Raw genomic sequence first — 25,432 nt, 5'->3', positions numbered from 1 at the left:
CAATCTCTATTACTAAAATGGGACGATCGTCTGTCAATATCATAATAGGGACTGAAAGATCCTTTCATAAATGTTCGAAATAAATAAATCAAATCAACTCGAATAAAGATCAGGTGATTTACACACCTGACAGACAGGTGCAGCAGGTCAGAAGGATCGGTTGCTCTGCTCTTTCTTCCTGTTTAACGCCATTTGTTGGCTCCCATTCCTGTGACCTCCCCTCCTCCTCCCCCCTCTTCAGCACCCCCCCCCCCCCCATCCTCTCCCTCCCCACCACCACCCCAGTGAGACAACATACATCGCCGGAGCAGCAGCCAATTAAAGTGCACAACTCTCAACCGTTTGTTCTCTGTCCTGCCGGCCGCCAAAGCTTCTCCCATTACTCCTCCCTGCTTCTTCTTGTGTGTCTGTCTACACGAGCCTTAACACATACACACACACGCACGCACGCACACACACACACAGCACACACACCCACGGCACCAACAACGCGAGCATCCACTTGTCATATAATTGGTTCCTAAGCTCCAAAAACTATCAGAGCTGCAGCATCGTGATTCACACAACGTCCAAACAAAGTCATACAAGTAGGAAATATTACGGCCGCTGTGTAAAGATGATTAACGACACACTATGAAGTGTTTGTTTGGAGGGGGCGGGGGCGGTCGCCGACACTCTTCAAGATGATGAATATGGAGGGGTGGGCGTGTGGGGGTCTACGCTCCGACAGTGTGTTTGCAAGGCAGGGGAAGGACGAGCCGCTGGAGGAGTTTTCAACGTTACTCTATTGATTTCTCAATTGTATGAAAAGCACTCGGCGCCGGTAAACAATGCTTAAGTGGCTGCGCGGATGTGCCAAGGCAAGAGGGGGAAAAAGAAAGAGTTGTTTTTTTTAATAGGTTTTTTTGGTGCCAAATCTGTGCAAAGGAAAAACGAGTAGCGGGAGACTGAACAAAGAGGAAGGTTTTAAATTAAGGGCCGCCGAGGCGGAAAGTTTGCTGGAAAAGTGGCGAAAACAACTGTGATAGATGGAAAATGATCAATTATATAATAATCAGAGAAGGAGATTTCCAAGCAGCGACACAAGATGAGCAATTATTCTGAACAGTGAGGGCATCAGACATTGTACTGAATAAACACAGAATACATATAAAGCGCGTAAATATAAACACGTCGATACTTGCAGGTGTAGATATAAGATGTAAGTTTAATGTTTTTTGCTTTTTTTTAATTGAATAAAACTAAAGCTGTGCTCTGCATGTTTCTGAAACACCAAAATCCAACCTAATCCTGAGAGATTTGAATTGCACTCAATAATTACACAGTGATTCTCCTCTTGCACCTGTTTGGGGGAGCAAGTTGTCGCTGAGTGTGGAAGACGAGCCTGGAGACGCAAGTGAGCCATTGAAGAAGAAGAAGAAGAAGAAGAAGAAGAAGGAAAGGACGGAAGAAATTTTTGATTAAGATAACTAAAAAACAATGGTTAAAAGACTAAAAAAATGCAGTGAGTCTGTAACAATCAATAAAAATGAGAAAAAAAAAATGGTTCCTCGGAGTTACAGACGGGGCACTGGTTGGACACAGCAGGGTTGATGACCAAAATAAAAGTGTTTAAGGCAAGTGCACCTGTGGATGATCCGCCAATGTAGATTTGCGGTTCTTTTTTTCAGTGGCAGCCTCACAGTGGCAGCTTCACAGAATCCTCCAGTGAGGTGTAGCATCTCCCAGTTTTATTTTTGTTACAGTCAAATGACATGCACGTTGGCTTTCTCCTGAACTCACGCCAAGAAAGAGACAGTCCTAACGTCTCTCCAAACAGCCCTGCGTGCAGCACACACACCTTTCCTGGGTTCAACATGTTCGCCTCTTACTAACAGCAACACGAACAATAATGAACAGTGGAACACACACACAATTGAACACATGTCAGGAATGTTCCAATATGAATATGAGTGTGGTTGATTGTTCGGCAAGAACGAACCTGAACCTTTGAGCAATTGCAATTAGTCTGATTTCAACCTCCAACAACGAACAAAGCAAACTGTTGAATGTCCCGCCACCCAGATAAACACACCACCCACCCCCAACGTCACTTCCCCTGGGCTGGTGTGAGACAACGCCACCTAGTACCCACCACAGTAACATATTTCACAGTTACCGCCACCTGAGTGCGGTTTGTAGCAGTTTAGTGGCTGAGCTGATCGAGTAAGCGCAGGATTCAAGTGGAGGTGAACTTGTAACTTATCAATGTTTTGACTTAATAGATAAATAAATACAAATATTTATTTTATATATGATAAGGCGTGTGTGTGTGTGTGTGTGTGTGTGTGTGTGTGTGTGTGCGCGCGTGTGTGTAATCATTCTTACATACACACACACCTCATCATCAGCTCTTCAGGGAGGAGATAGTCGCCCTGACGCCAGATGGAAGCTGCGCCTTGTTTTGGCTGGCGCTCTTTACGTCTGTCAAAGTACTGACTGAGCACAAACTCTTTGTGGATCCGGCAATGTTTTGAATGAGGCATATTTGCATAGAAGAGGGTGTAACTTTGCGAGAAATGACTAATTTAAATACATTCAAATGTGTCTGGCACAGCCCAGCCGCTACATGCATCTCAGTGCATTTGCCACCACTTTTCACGTTTTCGTCCGCTATGTGGAAGAGGACACACTGTTTTTGGTGCTATTTGCAAGGATTTTCTGCCGTTTAAGCCGGGCAATCGCTTTGTGGATCTGCCCCCAATCTTTTATCCTGGAGTTTTGGTTGTGATCATCGACTAGGAGATTAAGAACTTCACGTCTTTATTCCAGTCCGCTTATTTTTTTTTAAAAAAAATTAAGTTCTAAAAGAAAAAGAAAAACCCAGGGCCTCGTGCCAAATTTCTAAGCGTTTTCGCGGCTGCATATCATTAGCAAAAAAACCTTTTTGGATACGACGTTAAAAAAAAAACAAAAAACGCTATTTACAGCTGTGCTCCATTCTTTCAGGATCTGGCTCCAGTTTTCTATCCCTGAGTTTGGATTCATCATCAGAAAGTACAAATTTTAGCCGAGTTCGGCCGGTGAGTCCCTGAGGAGGAGGTGGTGGTGCTGCAGCCGTTAGCTAACGACGCTAACGATAATAACAATACTAATAGTAAAAAACAGTTGCTGTTTTTTTTTCACACCGACCTTCTGACCAAAGGTCAACTGATCACTGATCAGTTCTAAACAACTTCAGCAGTAGCAGCAACAGCAGGTGCTGTTTGGATTAGGTCCAGCAGAGGGCGCTGTCGACACACTACATCATCAGCCCATCAACCCATTTGGACAGGAAATAACTCGAATCTTGTTGAACAAACTACAAGGACTAAAGCTGTGAGCTTTCTTGGCTCTTTTCTGTGTTTTTCCTTGACTGGTTCAAACACTGTTTGATGCTACTGGTGTCTCCAGTGGTACTACTTTATATGTTTTTCTCCCCTGCCCCCCCTCTAATTCTCGATTCCCGAGACACAACTTTATCTTCACGTCTCCATCCCAGTCAACGAGCCCCTCTGTGACGAGAACCTCAGGGTGGGAGGAGAGGGGGGTCAGAGGTCAGATCAGCAGAAGCTCAGAGGCGGCTTCAGGATCAGCACGTGTTGAACTGTGTCTGAGGACACAAGACTGACTCGTGGCCCCCTGTACCTCCATCCATAGCCAGTTGGCAGCATCGGCCCAAGACTGGGAGCATTTATCAGTTAGCGGCCGAGCAGGTTTCACCATGTGGCGCCCTGCAGGCTCGCTAAGCAGAAGGCGGCCGTGCATGGCGGAGAGAAGACGGCCAGAGAATAAAGGTCAGGCTGAAATATGTTTTGATTCAATTCCACCGACTTGCCTGCTGAGCCGCTGCTCCTGCTGCTGCTCAGACAAGCAGAGAAACAACCACCGAGAAACAGAGTGAGCCTTGACTGAGGTTTCCACAGGTCGACCCGATGACATTAACGTGACACTCTAAAGGTCCCGTGTGTAATATTTGGAGATTTTGAGAAGAAACAGCGACATCAAGTGGTTACATTTTAGATTGCAGTGCTCACCCTCTCACCCCTCCCTCTTCCGAGCTTGCCAGTGAGCTACGGTGGCCTGCACACACAAACCTGGACACCTCGTCCACCTTATTCTTTGTTGGTTTATTTGAGGATGTGAGTGTTTACCCTGAATTACAAAACACGTTGTCAGACGACTTGGTTTCCTTAGAAACACGATGGCAGCTAACTGATAGTAAGACCCTTATTGCTCTACAGTATGTATTGCTCTTACCCATGCCCACACTGCAGTAAGGTTTGTGGCTCCAGAATTGGCCTCTTCAGCCATCTGAAGATCCACAAAAAAAAGGTCACCCCCTAGGAGGACCATCATACTCGACTCCGAGTGATCGCCGATGATGATATTCTTATATATAAATAGGAAACGTTCAATAGGAAAACCAAATATTTTTTTATTGTACTGCGAGTATACACTTTTATAAATGTATTTATGGGCAGTATATTGAGCATTCACCAATATAAAAATCATAAATCAAGCCCACATTTTACACACTGGTACTTTAAGAGGAACCAAGTTGTGGAACATAATAATATAAAAAAAAAAAGCCCTGATGTGAAGAGTTGGCACCTACCCTCTGGATGTCCAAGGTGAGCTGCAGCAGGGTGGGCGAGGCCGTGGCTCTCAGCGTCTCGGTGCCTCGGACGGGGGAGTTGAGACTTACGTAGGCCACGGCGCTGCTCTGCAGGACCACAGTGTTCTCCTGCAAGACAGCCAGATATAACTGATCAGAAAAAAATAAAAAAAATAAAATAATGATCTGTCCTCAGAGCGTACTTCCATTCCGTTCCATTGTCAGAAAACGTTCCCCATACGTTGAGGGGCTCTGTGTGTAGAAGAATGTCTTTTACGCAGCATTCAATTGGTCTAAACACTTATCCCCAGAAGAACAGATGAATGGAAAAATAATCACTGAAAATACACAGAGTAGCTTTTGATGACTGAAAGTTGCAGTTCTGTGATATTCTTCTTCTGCTTCTTCTGCTTCTTCTGGTTCTTCGTGAGTGGAAAGAATTTGAGTGGACGAGAGAGACTGGGAGACCTTTATTGTACCTATTCTTTTTTCTACTCTTTACACTTTGGTGATTTGTTTCATGTATTAGTGTACTTTTTTAGTGTGAGTTAGTTTATTTTTAGTGTTTTTGTGTGTTTTGCGGCCAGACATTGTTGGGAAGAGGAGACCAGGTACGCCGTCATGGTGGCTGAAGGGTTCTCCTCCTTGTCGAGGAAGCATTTCATTAAGTTGGCTGCCGGTGTTCTCTAAATCCTTCCTACCTGTCCAGATATCCTACCAAGCCTCACTGCACATGCTCACAACACAAATACGTCATTTCTAAGCATGGTGTCATTTTGCGGACTAGGCCTGTAAGGGAGTGTCTGTACAGCACCATCATTTGATATGGCCGGTAAAAGTTCTGTTTGGAGTCTGGTTGTTGTGTTGTGGTCTTTTCAGTCATTTGAATCAACTAACTTATGCTGGGTAAATGAGCAAATTTAATCAAGTATGAGAAACAATTGTATCGCCATGTTCAAGCTAGCACTGTGACACGTTGTGCAGATATGGTCTGAGCATGTGGTTACGTTTGTTAGTGTAGCCTACTTGGCTTGTTCCTCAATGTGAACTGCACCAGAAGAGATATGATGTACAACTGTCTTTTGTAGGTATGGAAGAGAAAGTCTTCGTTCTCCTCTCTGTGGGGTCATATCCCCGAGACTGTGACAAGTCTAAGAGGCAAGACCTGAGGAGGTATGCCTCCAAATTCCCACTGAGAGGTCAGTAGTTTCCTTAAAATCACAGTTAACCTGATATGTACTTCAATGCATTTGTAATTATTCTAAGTGTCATTCTTCTCTATTTTAATGTAGATGGAGAGCTCTTATTTGGCCTAAGGCGAGTTGTCAAATCCAAACAAGAGACGTGGAGACTATAGGTATGGTCCTTGTGTTCAAGGTTCTATTGGTATGGCATGTCAGTAGACATTGACATTTAGGAATGTGCCCAATATCAGTTTGCAAGCCTCTTACAGCTGTACAACCCTTGCAGTGCATGATCGTAATAAAGTGGCAATGTATATATTACATTAAATTGGTAATGCGCATATTACAATAATTACTACATACATACAGAGGTTATTTTATTTCCATACCAGGTGTCTCCTGTGTGGGAACTTGTTGGCATTCACCTCACTGGTCCCCTCCCAAAGACATCCAGTGGGTCAATCAATATAGACTTACTACTGCAGATTATTTTTTACAAATGGGTAGAGGCCTACCCAATGAACACCAAGTCTGCTACATAGGTAGCAGAGAACCTCTGCAAATGCTTACCATCATTTAACATCATGGCTGACCAGGGCAGAGACTTTGTCAATGAGTTAAGCCTACTAATCAGATTTGGTCATCTTTGGAAAATGACTTTACGACCTACTTCAGTGGTGTCAACAAATAGTCTGCCAGTCATATATGTCTATGAGTGAGTAACTTACTAATTCGTTTTGTCTGCCTTTTGAAGCTCAACACAAGGCTATTTCAAATACTTAGAGAGGATGGTCATTGCTCACAGCAGCCTACCATCCACAGACCAATGGTCTAGCTGAGAAAACAAATGGCAACATAACAAGGTATGTGCTATCATTTTATTTCACAGTTTAAAGGCCCTCCTCCTTCTTTGTTCTCTCGCTCACTTTGACTTCTGCACTGGACAGCCAGGTTTGTGGAGGGAAGGTTGGAACAAGGTAAGGACGGGGTACCCCATACATTCATGCACGTGGAGTCACTAAGTGTTAAGCTCACCAGGTTATGGGTTGTTGCCACCCCTGTATGTTTTGATGATTTGAGACACCCTTTTTGTAAGCTAGATAGTGAGGTCTTTCTTTCATTTTCTTTCTCCTCAGACAGAGTTGAGTTAGCCTAGGCCTAGTTTTTATGTACTTTGTTGACTTTTTATTTGGCTCAAACCCTTTAGTTCCGCCTTCCCCTCCACACTTATCTGTTGGAATCTACACTCATTGCAAATATTATTTTGAAACCAAGACCTCGAGTTCTTTCCTTGTTGGTTGTCAGCCTCGTCGTTACCTCCCTTAGGGTAACGTAACAAATAGATGATGATTACCACTATTATTAGTACTTCACTAGAGTACAAATAGGTTTGCAGTATTTTCTGTATCAACTGCCTCAACATTTGATGTTGTGGTACACAAACATCATTCAAAATATGCCATTGTTATTTGAGAAGCCAATACAAATTATTGGTTGTCGCTTGTGTTCTTTCAAATTGTGGCTCACATTGTTTAAAAAAATTAATTTGCATAAATTGCTTCAAGTATTACAAAGCAAAGGAAGTTTTCATGCAATGCATCAGATTTTTCATGTTGTAATTGTTAAAAACTACCTGAGGAGTCTGCTTACACAGGTCTGTGCCTCAAAAAAGCAGGCTCAAGAAGAGGTGAAAGAAAATGAACAAAAGGGGCAAGAGAAGCAGGTGGCTGCATATGCCAAAATAATTACAAAAAATATATATCAAGAGGTCCATTACAAAGCAGGGGATGAAGTTCTTCTGCTTGATATGAGAAAGTGTGGGAGAACAGGTGGAAGGCATCAGCCAGACTGTTCGGGTCCCTACATCATTCAGGACATCTGTGGCAAACGTGTTACACTAAATAATTGTAATGGCAAAATCTTACACACAAAATACAACACTGATCACATCAAGCCGTACCGGAGGCCTGAGAGAAAAGATTTTGTGACGGCTGAAAGCCAGGTGGATGAGCCACTAACAGCCACAAGACCATCGGTTATACATTTTGCCAAAAAAAGCTGAAGCTCACAATGTCACCGTAATAACGGAGTCAAACCCTGTCAGGTTCCCACCTGAAAGGATATTTGACTCCATAAAATACAATGTGTAATCTTACATTATAATAGAACACTATTATTTTATGGAATGCTGAAAAGCTTTCACCCTTAAAGGTTAATGACTTATTCATTTTTGGCCCGTTTGCCTTGAGTTCAATTTTGGCCTGTTGGTCTAAAGTTAAATTTTGGCCCTTTGGCCTTGAGCCATTTCTCCAGAAAACACTGTAGACTGACATAACTAACATAAATCATCATTTTCTTTTAGTACACTGGCTTTGGATGGCAAAAGACGATGGACGTGTGGAGGCAGTGGTTGGACCATACAAGCTGTGTGATGCATCATTTGGGACGCGACACAGAATGGGTGTTGGATGAGGTTAGAGCTATCTTGTTGGCTTCATCGAGCCAGGACCTCCATTGTGTGCTGTGGCGGTTTGCAGCCGAGTGTGAAGCGGCTGGGATGAGACTCGGCACCTCCAAATCTGAGGCCGTGGTTCTCTGAACGCCATGGGGTGCCGCAGGATGAGCTGGAGGAAGTGAGTTTTCAGTTTGAATTGCTCCAGGAGCGCCGCTCACCTTCCCCCACTCGTAAGAGCCGATGTTCCCCAGGGCCGTCCCACCCCACGAGCAGAAGACGGCGGTCCGGTCGGGCACCCAGCCGTGTTTGGTCTGCTCCGTCAGCGCCGCGATGAGCTGGTTCATGATGGCCGAAGCTCCGCCTCCACGGTCGTTGTCGTGCCGGCTGCCGACCAGGACGTGGCGGTCTGTAGAGGGAGGGGACAAGGAGAGAAGAGGAGCTGGGATCAAACTGAGGAAGCACCGCATCATCATCATCTGTCTCATCATCAACATCATCCTTCTCTTCATCATCACCATCATCATCATCCATCTCATCATCATCAACATCATCAGGCTCCTCAAATTCTGCAGAATTTCCTCAACCAATGTTTTCCAACATCAACACCGCAGGGATGAAAAAAGGACATAAGGAGATGAACTTCTACTTCTGTGAGCCCTCTGTGATGTCACATTGGGCACTGATTCCTCTCCTAGGCCAGTGACCACACCCCCAGCCACATAATGTTGGCTCAGCCCCCTCTGAGACCACCTGGTTTCTGTCCCGATAGACACGTTGAAGGTTCCAACAGTTTTGACAGGAACAGAGGGCTAAATATGCTATTTAATTAACAGGGTGAGGTCACCTCAATGAAGAGATTTATTTACCATTATAGAATATTCATTTTGTTATAATCAGAAGAAATTGGTTTTTAAATATAATTATGGGCATTTTTGCATTTCCACAATTCTTCAGACTTGATCAGAAGTTGAGTCGTAGACCGTTTGTCATCACGGGACCACTGAAGACAAGCCAAGAGCTGCTAGTTATTTACATGGAAAGTTGAAATGAAAAGAAAAACAACTACATCTTTCAAAGGCAAACAAAGCAGGTTTAAGTTAAAAGCACCAGAACGACAGACAACCAAAGAAAAGAGGAGTGAAGCGTCTTCCAATTAAACTCTAGAATTCTATTTTCCTTGCACACACACACACACACACACGCAGTGACGCTCCAGGCGTCTTTGAACTCCTTGCGCTCCTCACACAGCCGCGGCACCGTGTACAGATGAAGCAGCTTCCTGCAGGCGATGACACACAACGTTGATGACTCCGTTTGGGGCGGGGGCGATGCTCTGAGAAGCCCGTCAGCTTTGCCGCACCGCCCCGTTGTTGCACTACCAGGCACTTCCAGGGGGCAACACAAACTACCATTGTTTTGGGGAAAGAAAAAAAATTAGATCGCACGCAACGAGACAGTTTTACGCTCTTTCTTTGTTTGACTGCGGTTCTCTATGATATAACAAGACATTATAAGATAAAATAAGATTAGATGTGATAAGACCTGGATATCGGAATCCCAAAATGTTGACATGCTGTCTCTTCCCCACCTAGTGGCCACTCAAGGTACTGTAGCCAAAAATTTCAGCAGCCCTGATAGAATTTTTCCATTCAGACTGCAATACAAAACAAGGCCTGTGAAACGGCTGACTGGAAACCTCGGACCGGAAACACGGTTCCCATCAAATCTTTCTGTTGTTTTTTTATTTCACTTTTAATATTTCTAAAAATATATATCTACAGGCCAGAAAATCCCCAGAAAAACACTTTACTCTGAGCTTGACGTTACGGCTACGTACGTCCGCAGCCAAAGCGTGTATGCGCGCGGGATTGGCAGATGTGCTCTGATGCATCATGAGATTTGCAGAGGCATGATGGGAAGTGAGACTACTGCACATGCTCTGTGGGCCAGGAAGTAGTAACCAGGAATCAGTTCTTCTAATACGTCTGTTACGGCCGTAACAACGTCCATGACATTTACAGGCTAGAGGTCCCAGACAGGGAGAAGAACCAGGCAGCAGCAGTTTAGAGGTCAGAGGTCAGACTGGTTTGAATGGAAAGGAAGCAGTGGCAGCAGTGGGAGGAGTCAAGTCCTGGGGCTTGTCGCTGCTCCACTCCGATGACGTCATCGGCTCAAAGAAAGCAGGGCAACCTGAGCCACTTGGTTCAATGATTCACCGATGGCCAACAACCGAGTTACCTGAGTGATTCATGTTTTCACGGAAACTTCAAGGCACAAACACTGAGCTTCCAACGTGACTGATAAAAAAACAACAAAAACAAAAAAAAAACTGAGTCTGGTGCGTCAGAGCCCAGAATGTATTTTTAAGCTTGGAGCATCTTCAGCTGATATGAAGACAAAGCCACCGAGCCTGGAGGGGAACTAGCCCGCGACGAGTCGAGTCTGCAGCTCTTTGCTCGGCACCACGTCGGACTAGATGGCTGAGAGCGGGCGGCTGGATCGCTGACAGTCGAGGAGGGAAAACCCTTCAAATAGATCCTTCACATCAATTAATGTTGCCTCTGTTTCTCTGTTTGCTGCCTTTAAAGAGCGCAGGATTCTATTAAACGAATCCGCCTGCGTGAGCGCGTGCACACACACGCACACACATACACACACACACACGCACACACTCACGCACAGATTGCTCAGAGTGGATTATGTTCGTAACGAGACATGTGTGTGTGTGTGTGTATGTGTGTGTGCCTGTGTGTGCGTGTGTGTGTGTGTGTGCAGGCTCGGGGCCGTGTTACAGTTTGTCCCTCCTCAAAAGCAAACAGCATCTTATTTATGCCGTGTTTGCACGGATCGGCACACAAAAACAGATAAACCCGTCCTCATTGTTCAGGGCTATGTGATTACATTAACACACACACACACACACACACACACACACACACACACACACACACACACACACACACACAAAGAAAAAACAGAAACAAACCAATGAATATTCATCCAGTTTTGGTGGAGGGGGGGTGGAGACGAGTGAATGCGGCGGTGCCGCCATGTGATCTGACTCCAGCAGCCGGTGAAAGTGTCGCTTCCCGGCTGGGAGATTTGTGGCCCATATTATCCACTTTACCGCCCATTATGGCCGCCTGATATCACACTGTAAATCAAAGAGGTTGTTCTGCTGCCGGAGGCTCGGAGACGCAGGTACAGTACGCCGACGACACGGCGGTCAGACTGGAGGGGGCGCCGGAGAGTGGTAGAGATGACGGGGTTGGAAGGAAGGAAGGAAGGAAGGGAGGTAGAGGAGAACGATGGATGAGGAGGAGGAAGAGGAGAAGAGTTGAGGAGTATGAGGAGGAGGAGAAGGAAGAATAGGAGGAAGAGGAGAAGAGCTGAAGGGGACGAAGAGGAGGGAGAGAAGGATGTATGAAGATTAGAAGAAGGATGAAGAGGCATGCACAGACATTTTGAGGCGGAAGAGGAGAAGAAGAGCTGAGGAGGAAGAGGAGGAGAAGGGAGAATAGGGGGAGATAGGAGGAGGGGAAGATGAGAGGAAGAAGAGGAGGACTAATAAGATTTGCCTGCTAGTTCCCTGTCCCTGCCAGCTCAGTGGTCTGGTGGTAGAGTGTCAGCCCTGAGACTGGTAGGTTGTGGGTTCCATCCCCGACCGGGTCATACCAAAGACTGTAAAAATGGTAGCCATTGCTTCCCTGCTTGGCACTCATTATTTGGGTTTCGATCACCCAATGATTCCCAGGCGCGGCACCGTTGCTGCTCCCTAAGGGGATGGGGTCAAATGCAGAGGACAGATTTCACACCCTTCGGGATGTGACAGTCACTGGGACTTCCATTTTAACTCTCAAGCTGCCACAGCAGTCAGGCAAAATTCCCAAAGCCTCCCCAACTCCACTTTTCACAGAGTCTGCGTTGTGATGTCACAAAGGGCACCACCAGGTCAGTGACCATGCCCCATGCCGGCCCTGCCCACTACCTTCCGAAACATGCGAAAGGCCCGCCAGTGCATCACTTTTAGCAAGAGGGTGCAAACAGACGGCTAACGACGAGACAGGTTTTTTTTCCCCCCTTTTAAAATGATCATGTGACGCCGACGTGAAAGTGAGCGTGACAACGTTTTAGCACCAACCTGGGTTCCTGCGTCCCTTCAGGTATCCCACCACGTTGAAGACCTTCTTGTAGCTCAGCTGGTTCCTCACAGTTAGCGTGATCTTCTTTCGCTCTGATGACAAAAGAAACAACTGTCTGTTTATTGTGGACAGATGTAGGAGGTCAGAGAGGACACATTTTCTGATACGTCAGTAGATATGTATTGAATTGAGGTGAAGGTTGGCCATAATGATAAAAACAATAATAAAAAAAAAAAAATAATAATAATGAAAAAAGAAGACGTGTGAAATAAAAGGTGTGAAGAGTTGCTGAAATCAGTCTCATCAGCTCATTTACTGGCGCCAGTTCACTAAAAGGAAACACTGCACTCCCACTGTTATCTTGATTGTCTTGTTGGTTTATTAGTTCAATTCAAAAGCTGATCGTTCACTTGACAGTGTTGTGGAATATACACTCATGCCATATTCCATTAGTTATTTGTTCACTATTGTCACATTGAGCCAAATCTGCGTGAATAAAAAGACAAAATAATTTCAGAATATTTACATCATTAATCTGACTCTTGACAAACGGATAAACAGTCAGAGGGTTCTTCAGATGGATCAGTTCTTGAAAGGTCAAAGGTCAGGAAAGGTCAAGAGTGAAAACGGACCTCAGCTGTGTTTCCACAATAATAAAGTTGTAATCTGGACAAATCACACATTATTAATCTGTGGGATGAATTGGCTGCAGAGGAAGAGAGGCAACGTCGCACAAACATCCAGCAGCTGCGAGGACAAACGTCAGGTCGACAACAGTTATCAGGAGCACAAACGCAAAAGGAAGTGGCGACTGCCCAGCATGTTTGACTGACAGCCGGAGACACTTGGCAACAAAACATTAAGACAGAAGAAGAATCAACGCTGAGTCTGACTTCAGTCACACTTTCATCAGCATAGCTCTGCAGAATCTGAATAAACAGGAAGTCCAACATGTAGCGGCTGAGTGGAGATTATCTGAACTTTGTGGAGGAGTTCCATGGTTCCAGAGATGCTGTGGAAAGACAGAAGACCTGCTCTGTGGTCCAGCTACACTCCCACTCTGGAGGACTGAGGACCTGAGACATAAATCTTGATGTTATTGTTAAAAAAAAAAATCATATTCATCTGAGGAACAATCTAAACTCCAGGATTTATCATTTGATCCAAACAGAATTTCCTTTGACGTTCCTCCTCTGCTGATGTTCCTGTAGGACACTGCTACACCAACCCTCCACCCTCTCCACTCCACCTCCCAGTAACATTGTCCAGTGAGACTCCCTTTTCTCCGGACATGCTGTCTGTCAATGAACCTGTCTGAAAGATCACGATACGACTGACTTTTCTTCATTTCTGTCACTTTTCTGTCCTCCTCAGATAATAAGAGCACCTTGTTTGCTGTGATTGGATCCATAGTGATTTGACGTGAAAATCTGAGGAAGTCCTTTCTGCTCCAGGGTTATGATTTTGGCAGTATAAAATCAATCAACATTGCTCACTGTCTATGGGATGTTTGTCTGAGTCTCCATCAGAACTTGCTGTATTTTGTCTCTGAGCTTGGACACAGCTGATGCCACGGCCTCAAAGTATCTCAGAGGGTGGATCGCCAGGCTGGAGGAGTCTGGAGACTGACTGAGTTCTGGCAGTGAGGAGAACCTGTGGAGAAACTGGCTGTGGTCCAGTGTGTGTGAGATCTTCTCCAGATCAGCATCTCTCCTCTTCAGCTCCGTCATCTCCTGCTCCAGCTTCTTCTCAAGCTCTTTGACTCCACTCACTGCTGCCCCCTGTGTGGATCTGACCTGCTGCTGCACCTCAAAGCATCTTTTCTTCATTAGACGGATCATCTGGGTGAAGATGTTCTCGCTGTCCTTCACTGCTTTATCAGCAGAGTTGTCAATGGACTCCATCTCCTTCTGAAGCACCTTCAGGTCTCCCTCTCTGTGCTGGATCTTCTGCCTGGTCTCCTTCAGCCTTCCAGTCCTCTCTGCTACTGCTGACACTATGTGGTGACCTTGGTGTCCATCCACAGAGCAGAGATAACATATGGTCCGCTGATCAGTGCGGCAGAACATCTTCATCACCTCATCATGACGACGGCAGGTGTTCTCCTGGAGCAGCATCACGAAGACGATGGAGGTGAGAGTCACAGTAGGAAGCCCGACAGTCCATACAGGACTTGAGAGCCTTCAGTTTCCTCCCAGTGCAGACATCACAGGACACATCTTCAGCTCCAGCACAGCAGTGACCAGGAGGAGCAGCTTGGAGTCCAGTCTTCTCCAGGGTCTCCACTAAAGCGGCTAACAGAGTGTTCTTCTCCAGGACATGCCTCAGTGTGAAGGTCCTCCTACACTGAAGGCATCTGTAGACTCTCCTCTCCTTCTCTGCATCCCAGTGATGTTGGAGACACTTCCTGCAGTAGCTGTGTCCACAGAAAGTAGTCACCGGATCCTTCAGAAGATCCAGACAGAGTGAAGAAGAGAGGTCCAGCTGAGGTGCTGCCTGAGACTTTTCACCATTCGCGCATTTGGAGCATCCTTCGGATTTTTGTGAATTGGGACAAGCCTTCGCGCATTGCTATGACGCAACTGGCCTTCAAATGCATGCTTCGAAGGATGCAGACCCTGAATTGAGACACAGCCAGGGAGAGCATCAGTTCAGTCAGCAGCAGCTGGTTCACTGACTGAGTGACTGACTGACCAGCAACATCAGGTAGCTGACGGAGAGAACTGGGAGCACTGGGCTGTGCCCACCTTCTCTGACTGACAGCTGAAGACAGACGACGGATCAAAGTTTCAGGGTTCATCTGGTTAATGTTTGCAGGTGATGTGATTGTTGCTGGCACACACACACACACAACACACCACACTGGCATCACGTGCGTGTGTGTGTGTTAAATACAAGATAAAAATTCACTGGCTCTCTTCTTTCGCGCTGCCTCGTTGAAACCATTCATCACTTCTGACGTCGACAACAAATTACTTTGGCTAAAGACATTGGCGCCGGAACATGTGGCCACGGAACCAATTGTGTGTGTTGTTGTTTTTTTGTGCGTTTGTGGGTGTGTGCGTGTGTGTCGGCGGGCTGCTGCTTGCGGCGAAAACGACGGGAGAAATTTGTCACGTGGAAATCCCACCCTGTGTTGATGAACGGCTGTGCGTACGACACTGCCTTTATAAATAAAGTGAACCGGCGACCTCGGGGGTCACGGCTAGCATGAGATCCGGCAGCTCTTCCTTTTCTGTGGTGGATTCTGTTGCTTCTGCTCTTCGCAGGATCTCAGGAGGGATTTCAACAACGTTCTCGAGTGTGAATTGCACAAACTCCTCTGATCTGGTTAGTGTGGGAGGGCGGCGGGGGGGGACTAGCTATGCCGGTTATCTTTGCCTGGTGGCAGCGTCACACAGACTGCAGAGAGCCACACAGCCGGTGGACGTGGAGGAGTGAGCAGAGATCCTTGCCACCAAAGGGGGTCCGTCTCCAGGTCTTCTCCTGACTCCTGCTGCAGCACCAACTATGAGGAGAGAAGCGTTCATGGTCCTACACGACACACAATCACACACACACACACACTCACTCACAATCACACACACTCAGCTGATCCTGAAACCAGACGGCGTCTGAATTCAGAGGGACGTCTATGTGGTTCACTGCAGGGCCTTAAACACAGCCATGAGGAGAGAAAGCGCTGAGTGAAGGCAGGAAAACCTGCACACACACACACACACACACACACACACAAACACTCCGTGCTCACACACAAAATCAATAGCTGCGTAATTAAAGGGCCTGGGAGTCCTTTCTATAAAGTTGTTCTGCTCCGCTTGCCTCTCCCTCTGCGGCCTCTGCGTATAATTGCCAAGGAAATTGGTTTCACTTTTGGAATCTGTTGTGAGTGGGAGGGATTAAAGATGGAAAACTTGAAGTTTTGAAAAAAAATAAAAGTGGGAGGAGAGGGAACGAGACCGACAGAGAGAGAGAAGTGATCTGGTGAATATTAAGCATATATATATATATGTATATATGTATATACTGAATATATATATATATATATATATATATATATATATATATATATATATATATATATATATATATATATATATATATATATATATATATATTTATATATATATACATATATATATATACATACATACGTATATGTGTGTACATTTGTATTTGTTAAATTTGTAAATCATGATTTACAAGGGAACTGATCAGTTCCCTTGTGCTTTTGGTCCGTATAGAAAAATAAGGAAAGTGAAGGCAGTAAACTGCAGCTCTCCTTTATAATTTCCACTATTTTCCGCAACGTCTTTTCTGTTTGCCAGGGTTTGTTCTTCCGAATGTGCTCTGCAGGTCATGTTGACTGCCAAACTACCAACCAAATTACAGCCAAACCAAAGAGGATGACACATTTGAACAGAATTTCCACTTAAAAAAGAAAAAGGCAAAAAAATAGCTGAAAACAAAGACAATTATGAGCGAAAGCAGATAGAAATGTCCTATTCCCGAAACTGCAAAAATATTTTTCTTTTTTGTGGGTAATTGCAAGCCAAAATCACATGAAGAAACGGATTGTTTGGTAGGCAGTGGGTCATTTGAAGAGTGCTGATGCCTTTGTATGAAAAGGTCATGTCCAGGAAGAGGAAAAAAAAACAAACATTTTCCCATTTTAGTGTGAAACGACATAATTGACAATCGACACAATCTGGACCACAACACACCTCAACGTCCTGCTTTCAAGGTCACACACACACCAATAGTCCGCACAAACCCAGTTAACACACACAAGAGCTGCATCAGAGGGCCATGGTAGTGTGAAAAAAATAAATAACACAAAAAACTAAATAATAATACTACACTATATATTAAAAACAAAAACAATAATCATAATAATAATAATGGTGGTGGCTGAAGAGATCAGTGTCAAAGTCTCTCATCCACTCACATTAGAAGCTTGATCTTCCATAAATATGAAGCTGGAAGAAGCAACGTGAGTGTAAAGCAGTAGTGTGTGTGTGTGTGTGTGTGTGTGTGTGTGTGTGTGTGTGTGTGTGTGTCTGTGTGGTATGCCCGCTAAGTGAGTGGCTGCCAACCCACCCTGTCAGGGCTTGAACAGGGTTTGGAAACAGGCTGTGAGGTGCTGATTGTGTGGTCAACAGTCACAGAGTCGAGGTTGGATGGTGGCGTGTGTGTGTGTGTGTGTCGGTGAGGTGTGGGTGGGATGGGTGTGTGTGTGTGTGTGGGGGGGGGGGGGGGGGGCTGTAAAACAATCAATCTAACGGAGATGTGCCAAGAGGACGGGACGGGACACACATCGACTGCACACAGTGACACTGACAGGCTGCAACACAGCTCGTCGGTTCAACTCGGGCGCGTCTGAAATGAGGCTGAAAGCAGGAAAAAAGGGTCTCCGAGGTTTAGTCTTCCACCTCAAATTTAGACAATATTTAGAAAAAATATGTTCTCAAATATGGTGTCAAAGGTTGTTTTTGGGTGGGGGGGGGAGGGGCGGAGAGAGAGTGGAATATGGCACCAACGTTGCAGAGCATTGACTGTATAAATAAATGGGTGGAGCTTTCAGCTTCAAAAAGGAGGCCAACACAGAGAAAAACTGCATTCTATCATTTGACCAGCAGGGAACGCCAAACTTGATCGCAAAAAGACGACTAAAAATTATGAAATTTGATTTGATTAAAAAAAAAAAAAAAAAAAAATGAAAATAATATCCATAGTGTTGTGGCCGTGGCTAAAGATGATTAAACAACAGTGTTTTTTGATATCATGTACAAGATGGACAGTCCAGTGACCTCAAATTGACCTCCAAGCACTAAAACATGGATGATATTTTTTTGCAGAATCAGCAAAATCCAATGCCACAGTTTGATCTGCCTTGCTTGTGTGTCCTTTCCTTCCAGCTCAGAAGTTTCATGACATACAACCATGTCAGGGCTCTACAGTCAACAGGGGGCGCCACGTAGCTTATGAATTAGCTTTCAGGCTAATAGAATGGAGTTCATTTACTCTTCGGTACGGTTTGGTCGCACTGAAATTACACATCCTTAAGGCTAACAAACGCGGAACGTGTGAGACAGAAGCACAAATTAGATCACACACACACACACACACAGGGCATATATATCGCTCACACACGTACTCGGCCCATTGTGATGCAGCATCGACCGCATCGTCTTGTGAGGTCTGGCAATCTGCGCCGAGGGCCCCCAAGCAATTAACCAATGGGCCGCCAATACAGCCGACCTTAATTGAAGTGGAATTAAAAGAGAAAAATAGAGAGTAAAGATATTAAAAAAAGGGGGGGGGGGGGAGTAGAGAAAAGGGAGAAAAATGAGAGGAGGCAGGCAGATGGAAACAAATGATAGCGGAGCTCCCCTGAGTGGTCGGAGGTGTCAGCCAATCGATGGTGGCAAGATTACGAGGCTCTTCGTCTGGATGCTCCTCCTCCTCTTTCCCCTTCTAATTTTGTTCCTCCTCCTCCTCCACCTCTCTTCTTCCTCCACCTCCTCCTCTCTTCTTCTTCCTCCTGTTTTCTCCTCCACCTCTCTTTTTCCTCCTCTTTTCTCTTCCTCGTCATCCTTCCCCTCCTCCTCCTGCTCCTCTTACCCCACCTCTTCCTCTTCTTTCTCCTCCTACTCCCCCTCCTCTCCCTGCGCCTCCTCCTCGTCCTCATCCTCCTCCTCTTCTCATGGAAACTCTTCAGGGAGAGGTGTTTTGGACAGCCGGGGCCTCGGGCTCCGACGCAGGTGTCCCGTCTTCAGAAGGTTGGGAACAAACGCAGGCTGGAACGACTTCTGACTCGCCACTCGGATCCAGTCGCCGACAAAAAAAAAAAGGCAAAGGATTCCATTTTTAGACGGCGGTGCATGCACAACTTGGGCCGGGAGGCGAGAAAAACCTTGGAGCCGCAAAAAATAAAGAAAAAAAAAGTTGTGACGCGCGGCGCCACCCTGATTTGCATGTCAAAAGCCAAGGAGGGTTTCCTGCTGCGATGACTCACTCTGTGGCCGGAAACCAAAACTCAATTTATTTCCTGCATGTGCACCTGTTTTCTTTTCTCCTTTTTTTCTCTGCCATTTCCTTTGCAGAGTGTTCCGATAAAATGGCCCAACAAAAGAAAGACCAAAACTAAACTGCATAAATTTGGCGGCCTGATTTTTTTCCCACACACACACACACACACCTGTTATCTCTTAAAAAAATAATAATATAATAATAATAATAATAATAATAATAATAATAATAATAATGATACGACAATAAGCACTTGCAGGGTTTTTGTAGGATCATCTTCATCATCATGTACATCATCCTTCTCATCATCATCATCATCATCATCATCATCATCAACATCACCATCATCATCCTTATATCTTTCATCGCTCGGTTACTAAGCATAACAATGAATTCCCGCACTATGACGTAACATCACAGAGTTTATTTCCAGCGTTTAACGTACAACAGTCACAGGTGGAAGATTACCAATCATGCACCTGGTGCACGCCCACTACGGGTCCTGTAATAGCCCAAAATACACAACATCCCTCCCCTCTTACACAAGATGTACTACAAGAAACAGGAACTGAGCAAACTGGAATGGAGTGGAATGGAACTGATGTGATGTGCTGCACTCTATTAGCGTGCAAGAAACCAGTTGAGGCCCATTGTCAGAGACAAGCTGTGTAGGAGATCCAAATCTGCTGAACAGTTCTAATGCTTCTATGCATCTATCCTGTGGCTATCTCTTCAAATTGTTTGTCCATATTTGTCTACCAAAAATAGCTTCTTGCTATTTCCTTCATTCTCACTATTTTGCCGTGTCCAACATAAAGTGCCTGTAACACTTTATGTTGGAGTGACAGGGGAATAATGACTCTTGTTCCCCACAGGAAACATCCTCACTGCACAGAAAGCTCTTACTTACTTGCACATCGATTACGTTGACTAATCATTGCAGCCCTAGTTCCAAATATGTTGGAGGGTCCGCCAGCACTCCTGTTGCAGTAGGAGTGTCTGCCTTCAACATCTCAGCATGAATAGCATCTATGCCACATGCCGTGCCACTCTAAAGAGTTTGGATGGTGGCTTTAACCTCTGTCAAATCGGGGGGTATTGACGTTAATTTCCAGGATATCCGCTATTGTTGTTATGCTGTCTGGTTATACTGGTTCAGGGAGGTTGAGTACTTCCTCGAAGTGTTGAACCCATCTGGCTGCTTGATCACGTTCGGATGGGCAGATGTTGCCATTTTTGTCCCTAACATGGGTAGACTGGGTTGTACGTTTGCCGTAGAGTCGCTTGGTGATCTTATACACTGTGCCTAGATTTCCATAGGCTGCAGCTTTCTCGGCCTTGCTTCCCTTTTTTTCCTTAAAGGCCCTCTTTTCTCGCCTGGCACACCTTTTCACCTCCCTGTCCTTGTTTTTGTAGGACGCTTTCACCCTCTCGTGGAGTTGTTGGGACTTGGTGTTCAGGACCTTTGCCTTCAGTTGTCTGCTCTCTTCAATTCTCTGCCAGGTGGTAGCTGATATCCATTCTTCAGCAGCATTCTGCTTGAAGCCCAGGACATTTTGTGCTGTTTCAGAGTATGCGGTCTTAATGGCATTCCATTTATTGTTTATTATGGGTTCTACTTTCAATGCAGAGGGCTCCTCCAGTTTGCTGAAGCAGTTCCTGAGTTCCAACACAAACTCCCTGTTTATTTTTGGGTACTGGAGTTTGGCAATGTCCAGTTTCTTCTGCCGATAGCCTTGTGGGATTGACCTCTTCAGCTTGAGTTTCATGGTGGCAGCAATCATCACTAGCTCTTCTCAGTTTCCGGAGGAAGTACAAGCGCTGTTGAGTTTTTTTGGTGAGTGATGCTGTGTTGGTACTCCAGGACAGGTCTTCGGAGATGTGTACACCCAGGAACTTGGTGATGCTCACCCTCTCCACTGCAGCACCGTTGATGGATAGAGGGGCATGCTGGGTGGTCACTCTCCTGAAGTCCGCCACCATCTCCTTGGTCTTCTCCACGTTCAGACAGAGATTGTTTTCCTTGCACCACGCGGCCAGATGACTCACTTCGCTCCTGTAGGCCGTCTCATCACCGTTGTTGATGCGACCTACCACAGGCACCTACGATGCTTTTCCACTTTTCTGAGTTTTAAAAACTGTTTAGTTTTTGAGTGGAACGAACAGAGAAAATGTTGGAGGTATGTTCAGCCTAATGCGGATGCAATAGAACACCGGTCTGGTCGGCAACGGGAGTGAGATGGGCTCAAGCAACATTACTTTTAAGACTACTTGCAATGTACAACTGCTGCATTGTGTTGATGAACTGTTAGCCACCACCGCTAACTCCGTGCTCTGCTTGTTATGTGTGTTGTGTTCGCTGGCAGCAAAACTGAAGAGGCAGCGATTTGACTCGCAAGTTTCACTCCTTATAGCGAAGTTCACGCTGCCAGCATGGTAACATGGGTTGTATAGAGCTCTTCCTGCTTTGTGCTTGGTGTGGACTTAAGTTGTGCAGATATTCTTGTCTAATAATAAACAACTCAATGACTGAAGTGACCGTTTCAGCGTACATATTTTCTCTGCTAGGACAGTGTTTTGATAAAAGTCAACAGTGTGAAACGAAATCATTCTAAGCCCTATTAAAATGTGTAATCGCAAAAATACAAAACAAAAACACGGTCAGTACACAAAGTAAAATATATTTCCGGGGACACGGAAGGCACAAAAAACGTCCAGGGACCTTCGGTCCGCCTTGCGGCCGTAACTCAGCCCACACTGGGTCCATACGAAGCTGGATTAGCCGGTAAACAGCTGCTAAAGGGTGAAGCCTTCACGACGGTAAGCGTTTAAATTGTGCCGGTTTCGCAAAGTTTGCCGTTTACTCTTCACTCCTGCACCGAGAAACTGAGGAAGTGAGGCTCAGCAGCAACGAAGAGTGTGACCATTCACAGCGGAGTGGGCCAGGCAGGGGCGTACACCGGCAAGGCTGGGGGTGGAGTGAAGTGCAACACAGCGTTTTCGCGGGATGCAGTAAATACGAGGAAACGAGCCGCGAGATACGCAAAGCTAAAAAGCTTTCAGCGCGGAAAATCGTGCGTTGCTGCTCTGGAGGGGCCAGACATCAAATACAAAAGCCCGGAAATTAGTATAATAGCCTTTAAAAACTGTGTCTGAAGGTCGGAGTGGAAGATGCAACAGAAACTTCTTGTGAACATCACATGATACTAATGATGCTCTTGATCTGGTGTCTCTCTGCATTTTTACTGAATTTCCTTCAAGCGTGCATCTGACCCAAAAGCCATCGGAAGTGTCATCCACCTTCGATATTCGCACCGTCACTTGGTCATCACCATACTCAACTGTGCAAACATTGCCTTTTTGAATTTTGTGTATTTCTCTTTTATTTGCAGTCTTTGAGCCTTTATCTTTGCTCCTTTTGTTTCAGCATGTCCATGCTACATGGAATCAAGTAACTTTCTGTGAGTCATTTCTTCTGTGCGTCTTCATTTCTTAAGCCTAACACCAGCCTGTCTCTTAAGGCGTCATTTAAGGTGTCTTTAAACTTACAGTGCTAACGGGGCACTAGCTTGTCACTCTATATTCCATTAGCCGCGACGAGATAGCCAAACCGCTCTGAATAGGAGCTCCACTCCTCCGTGCTGTCGTCGAAGGAACCGATTGAGCCAATAACTCCAGCCATTTCTCAGCTCCTAGTTAAATTGGCATGCTTCTCTTCACAAACTGTTCCTTACCGTAATGTCGTTCCTTTTTCCCTTTATTGCCATTACTCATTGAGCTTTCCTTGTCGTCTTCTGCTGCTCACTCCTACCCCATTAAAAAAAAAACAAAAAAACAACAAATCTCTCCATTGTTGTGGATTGCAGCGTTGGTCCAGTTGTCCTCATCGCCACTTTTTGTTATATAACACACTGGGCTGAATATATATCAACAAAGCGGAAGATTACCAATCATGCACCTGGTGCACGCCCACTACGGGCCCTGTAACAGGCCAAAATACACAACAATCATCATCATCGTCATCCTTCTCATCATCATTGTCATCATCAGCCTTCTCACCATCATCATCATCATCATCATCATCATAACGATCATCATCCTTCTCATCATCATCTTCATCCTCCTCCTCCTCATCATCATATTCTTCTTCATCATCATAACAATCATCTTCATCCTTCTCCTCCTCATCATCATCATCTTCATAAATCATCATCTTCTTGCTATTCATCACCATCCTCATTTTGTTCATCATCATCATCATCATCATCATCATCATCATCATCATCATCATCATCATCATCGATCTGCAGCGCAACTCAGGATTTAGATGCAGATCATGGATGCAGAACAGCCACACACACAGTGTGTGTGTGTGTGACACCGTTATCTGTGCACCAGGGGAACGGGCAGGGAGCAGTGTTCCAGTCAGTGACCAGCGGCTTCATGGGATTTATTGGGGAATAAATGGGAAGGGACGGAGAGCGAGCGGTGTGCACGGCAGGGTGGGGTGTGGGTTCAGGGGGGCATGTCGGCAAGCCGGGAAGCGGGGGGAGCTGAGGCTGTTTCTCGAGGATGACTGAGCAAATAAAAAATAAATAATTAAAAAAAAAAAAAAAAAAAATCAGGATGTTGGTAAAAAAAAAAAAAATCCGCTTAATTTTAAAATAAAATATTATATCTTTTATCATATAATAACCATATTACTGCTATGATAATGGTGAGAACATAATAATGACAGTAAGTAAGTAAAGGAGTAAGGAAAGGAGTAAGGAAGTAGTAAGGATACTCGAGAAAACCGAATTATTGCCTTCATCCTATGATGATCGGACAACTGAAGAGCATGTAAACGACTAAGACCAGAGTTTGAGAAATCCGATTGGAATCGGAGAATTCTGATTTCACACCCAGACATCCAATAATACGATTGGAATTTGAATTTCTCCACCATGTATACGCCTTAGTCATAGTAAAACTGGACAATGTGCCACACCCCCACGGTGCTCTGTACAACTCACTAGTTGATACAGAACAATGCCGCTTCTCAACTCGAGTGGAATTAGCATTTGTAGTTACTTCCTGAAAGCTCTAAACAGCTTCACAAGTCCACAAAGTCTCTCCAATGACCTGTGCGTTGTTTGGAAATGTGTTCAAAACTCTTTCATTACTGTTGTGTTTTCTACTTCATTTATCAACACAATAAAATGAGTTGGTAGATATGTCTCATTGCCTTTACTAAAGCGAGCTCCATACACTACGATTCCAAACCCTCTCCCACCAATCTGTTTTCTGAATCCGTATACGCCAAGAACGAAGGGTCCGGATCACTCGCCACGGCACAAAGTGTAGAATCGGAGACATGGTTTTGTTGTAGCCCTCCAACAGCACACGCTGTTGTTGGCTGCCTCTCCAAATCACTATCGTTTTCCTTACCGAGCAACTGCTGCACCGCCATCTGTGGGTCGTCAAAAAAAATCACAAACATACACAACATGATACTATAGCGATTGTAATGGAAGTAAAGAAAACATGATAGCTGAGGGAAACCAGTTGTCTCAGGCAGCCCAAATCAAAATGTCACCTGGATGCTGACTTCATTGACTAATACTCAAAGAAAACCTAACAGTGCTAACTGTGAGTCTCAGTAGCTCATAGAGGTAGACAGCTGATAGATATTTCACTGTATTTTTTATTTGGGTGAAATTGAGTCCATCTCGACGCAAATTTGCGTATATTATATTTCCTCTTTTTTCATGTCATTATTACATAGTGCTCACTACAAGAGTATATTTGCTGTGGTAGATGTGTGCTTCGACAGTAAAATACATGTTGTCTACGTTTGGAAAATTCTGACCAATCCGCTGACAGTGGCGAAGCACATCTGCAGCTGTTTGGTGAGGAAATTCATTAAATTGAAGACCAGTACCGACATTACACCGGTGTTTTATCACGCTCCAGTTGTTTTGTTATTGTGGTGGTAAAGAGG

The 25,432-nt window shown here is 45.1% G+C and overlaps 1 protein-coding gene across 1 annotated transcript in view; it reads right to left on the bottom strand.

The window, feature by feature from the left end:
• Positions 1–25,432, bottom strand: part of naaladl2 (N-acetylated alpha-linked acidic dipeptidase like 2) — a 258,758-nt gene that overhangs the window by 84,508 nt on the left and 148,818 nt on the right. Inside the window, exons 10-12 of the mRNA XM_076019958.1 lie at positions 12,417–12,509; positions 8,494–8,681; positions 4,637–4,765 (exon numbers count right to left, since the gene is read on the bottom strand). Of these exons, the coding sequence (XP_075876073.1) occupies positions 4,637–4,765; positions 8,494–8,681; positions 12,417–12,509 (410 nt within the window). The remainder of the gene's footprint in view (positions 1–4,636; positions 4,766–8,493; positions 8,682–12,416; positions 12,510–25,432) is intronic.

This window comes from Nelusetta ayraudi, unplaced genomic scaffold, assembly GCF_046127955.1.
Source record: "Nelusetta ayraudi isolate G7.1 ecotype Tasmania unplaced genomic scaffold, CSIRO-AGI_Nayr_v1 ptg000001l, whole genome shotgun sequence".
Classification (NCBI taxonomy): domain Eukaryota; kingdom Metazoa; phylum Chordata; class Actinopteri; order Tetraodontiformes; family Monacanthidae; genus Nelusetta; species Nelusetta ayraudi.
Note: the sequence above shows the minus strand (reverse complement) of the source record. Positions and strands in the feature narration are given on the sequence as shown.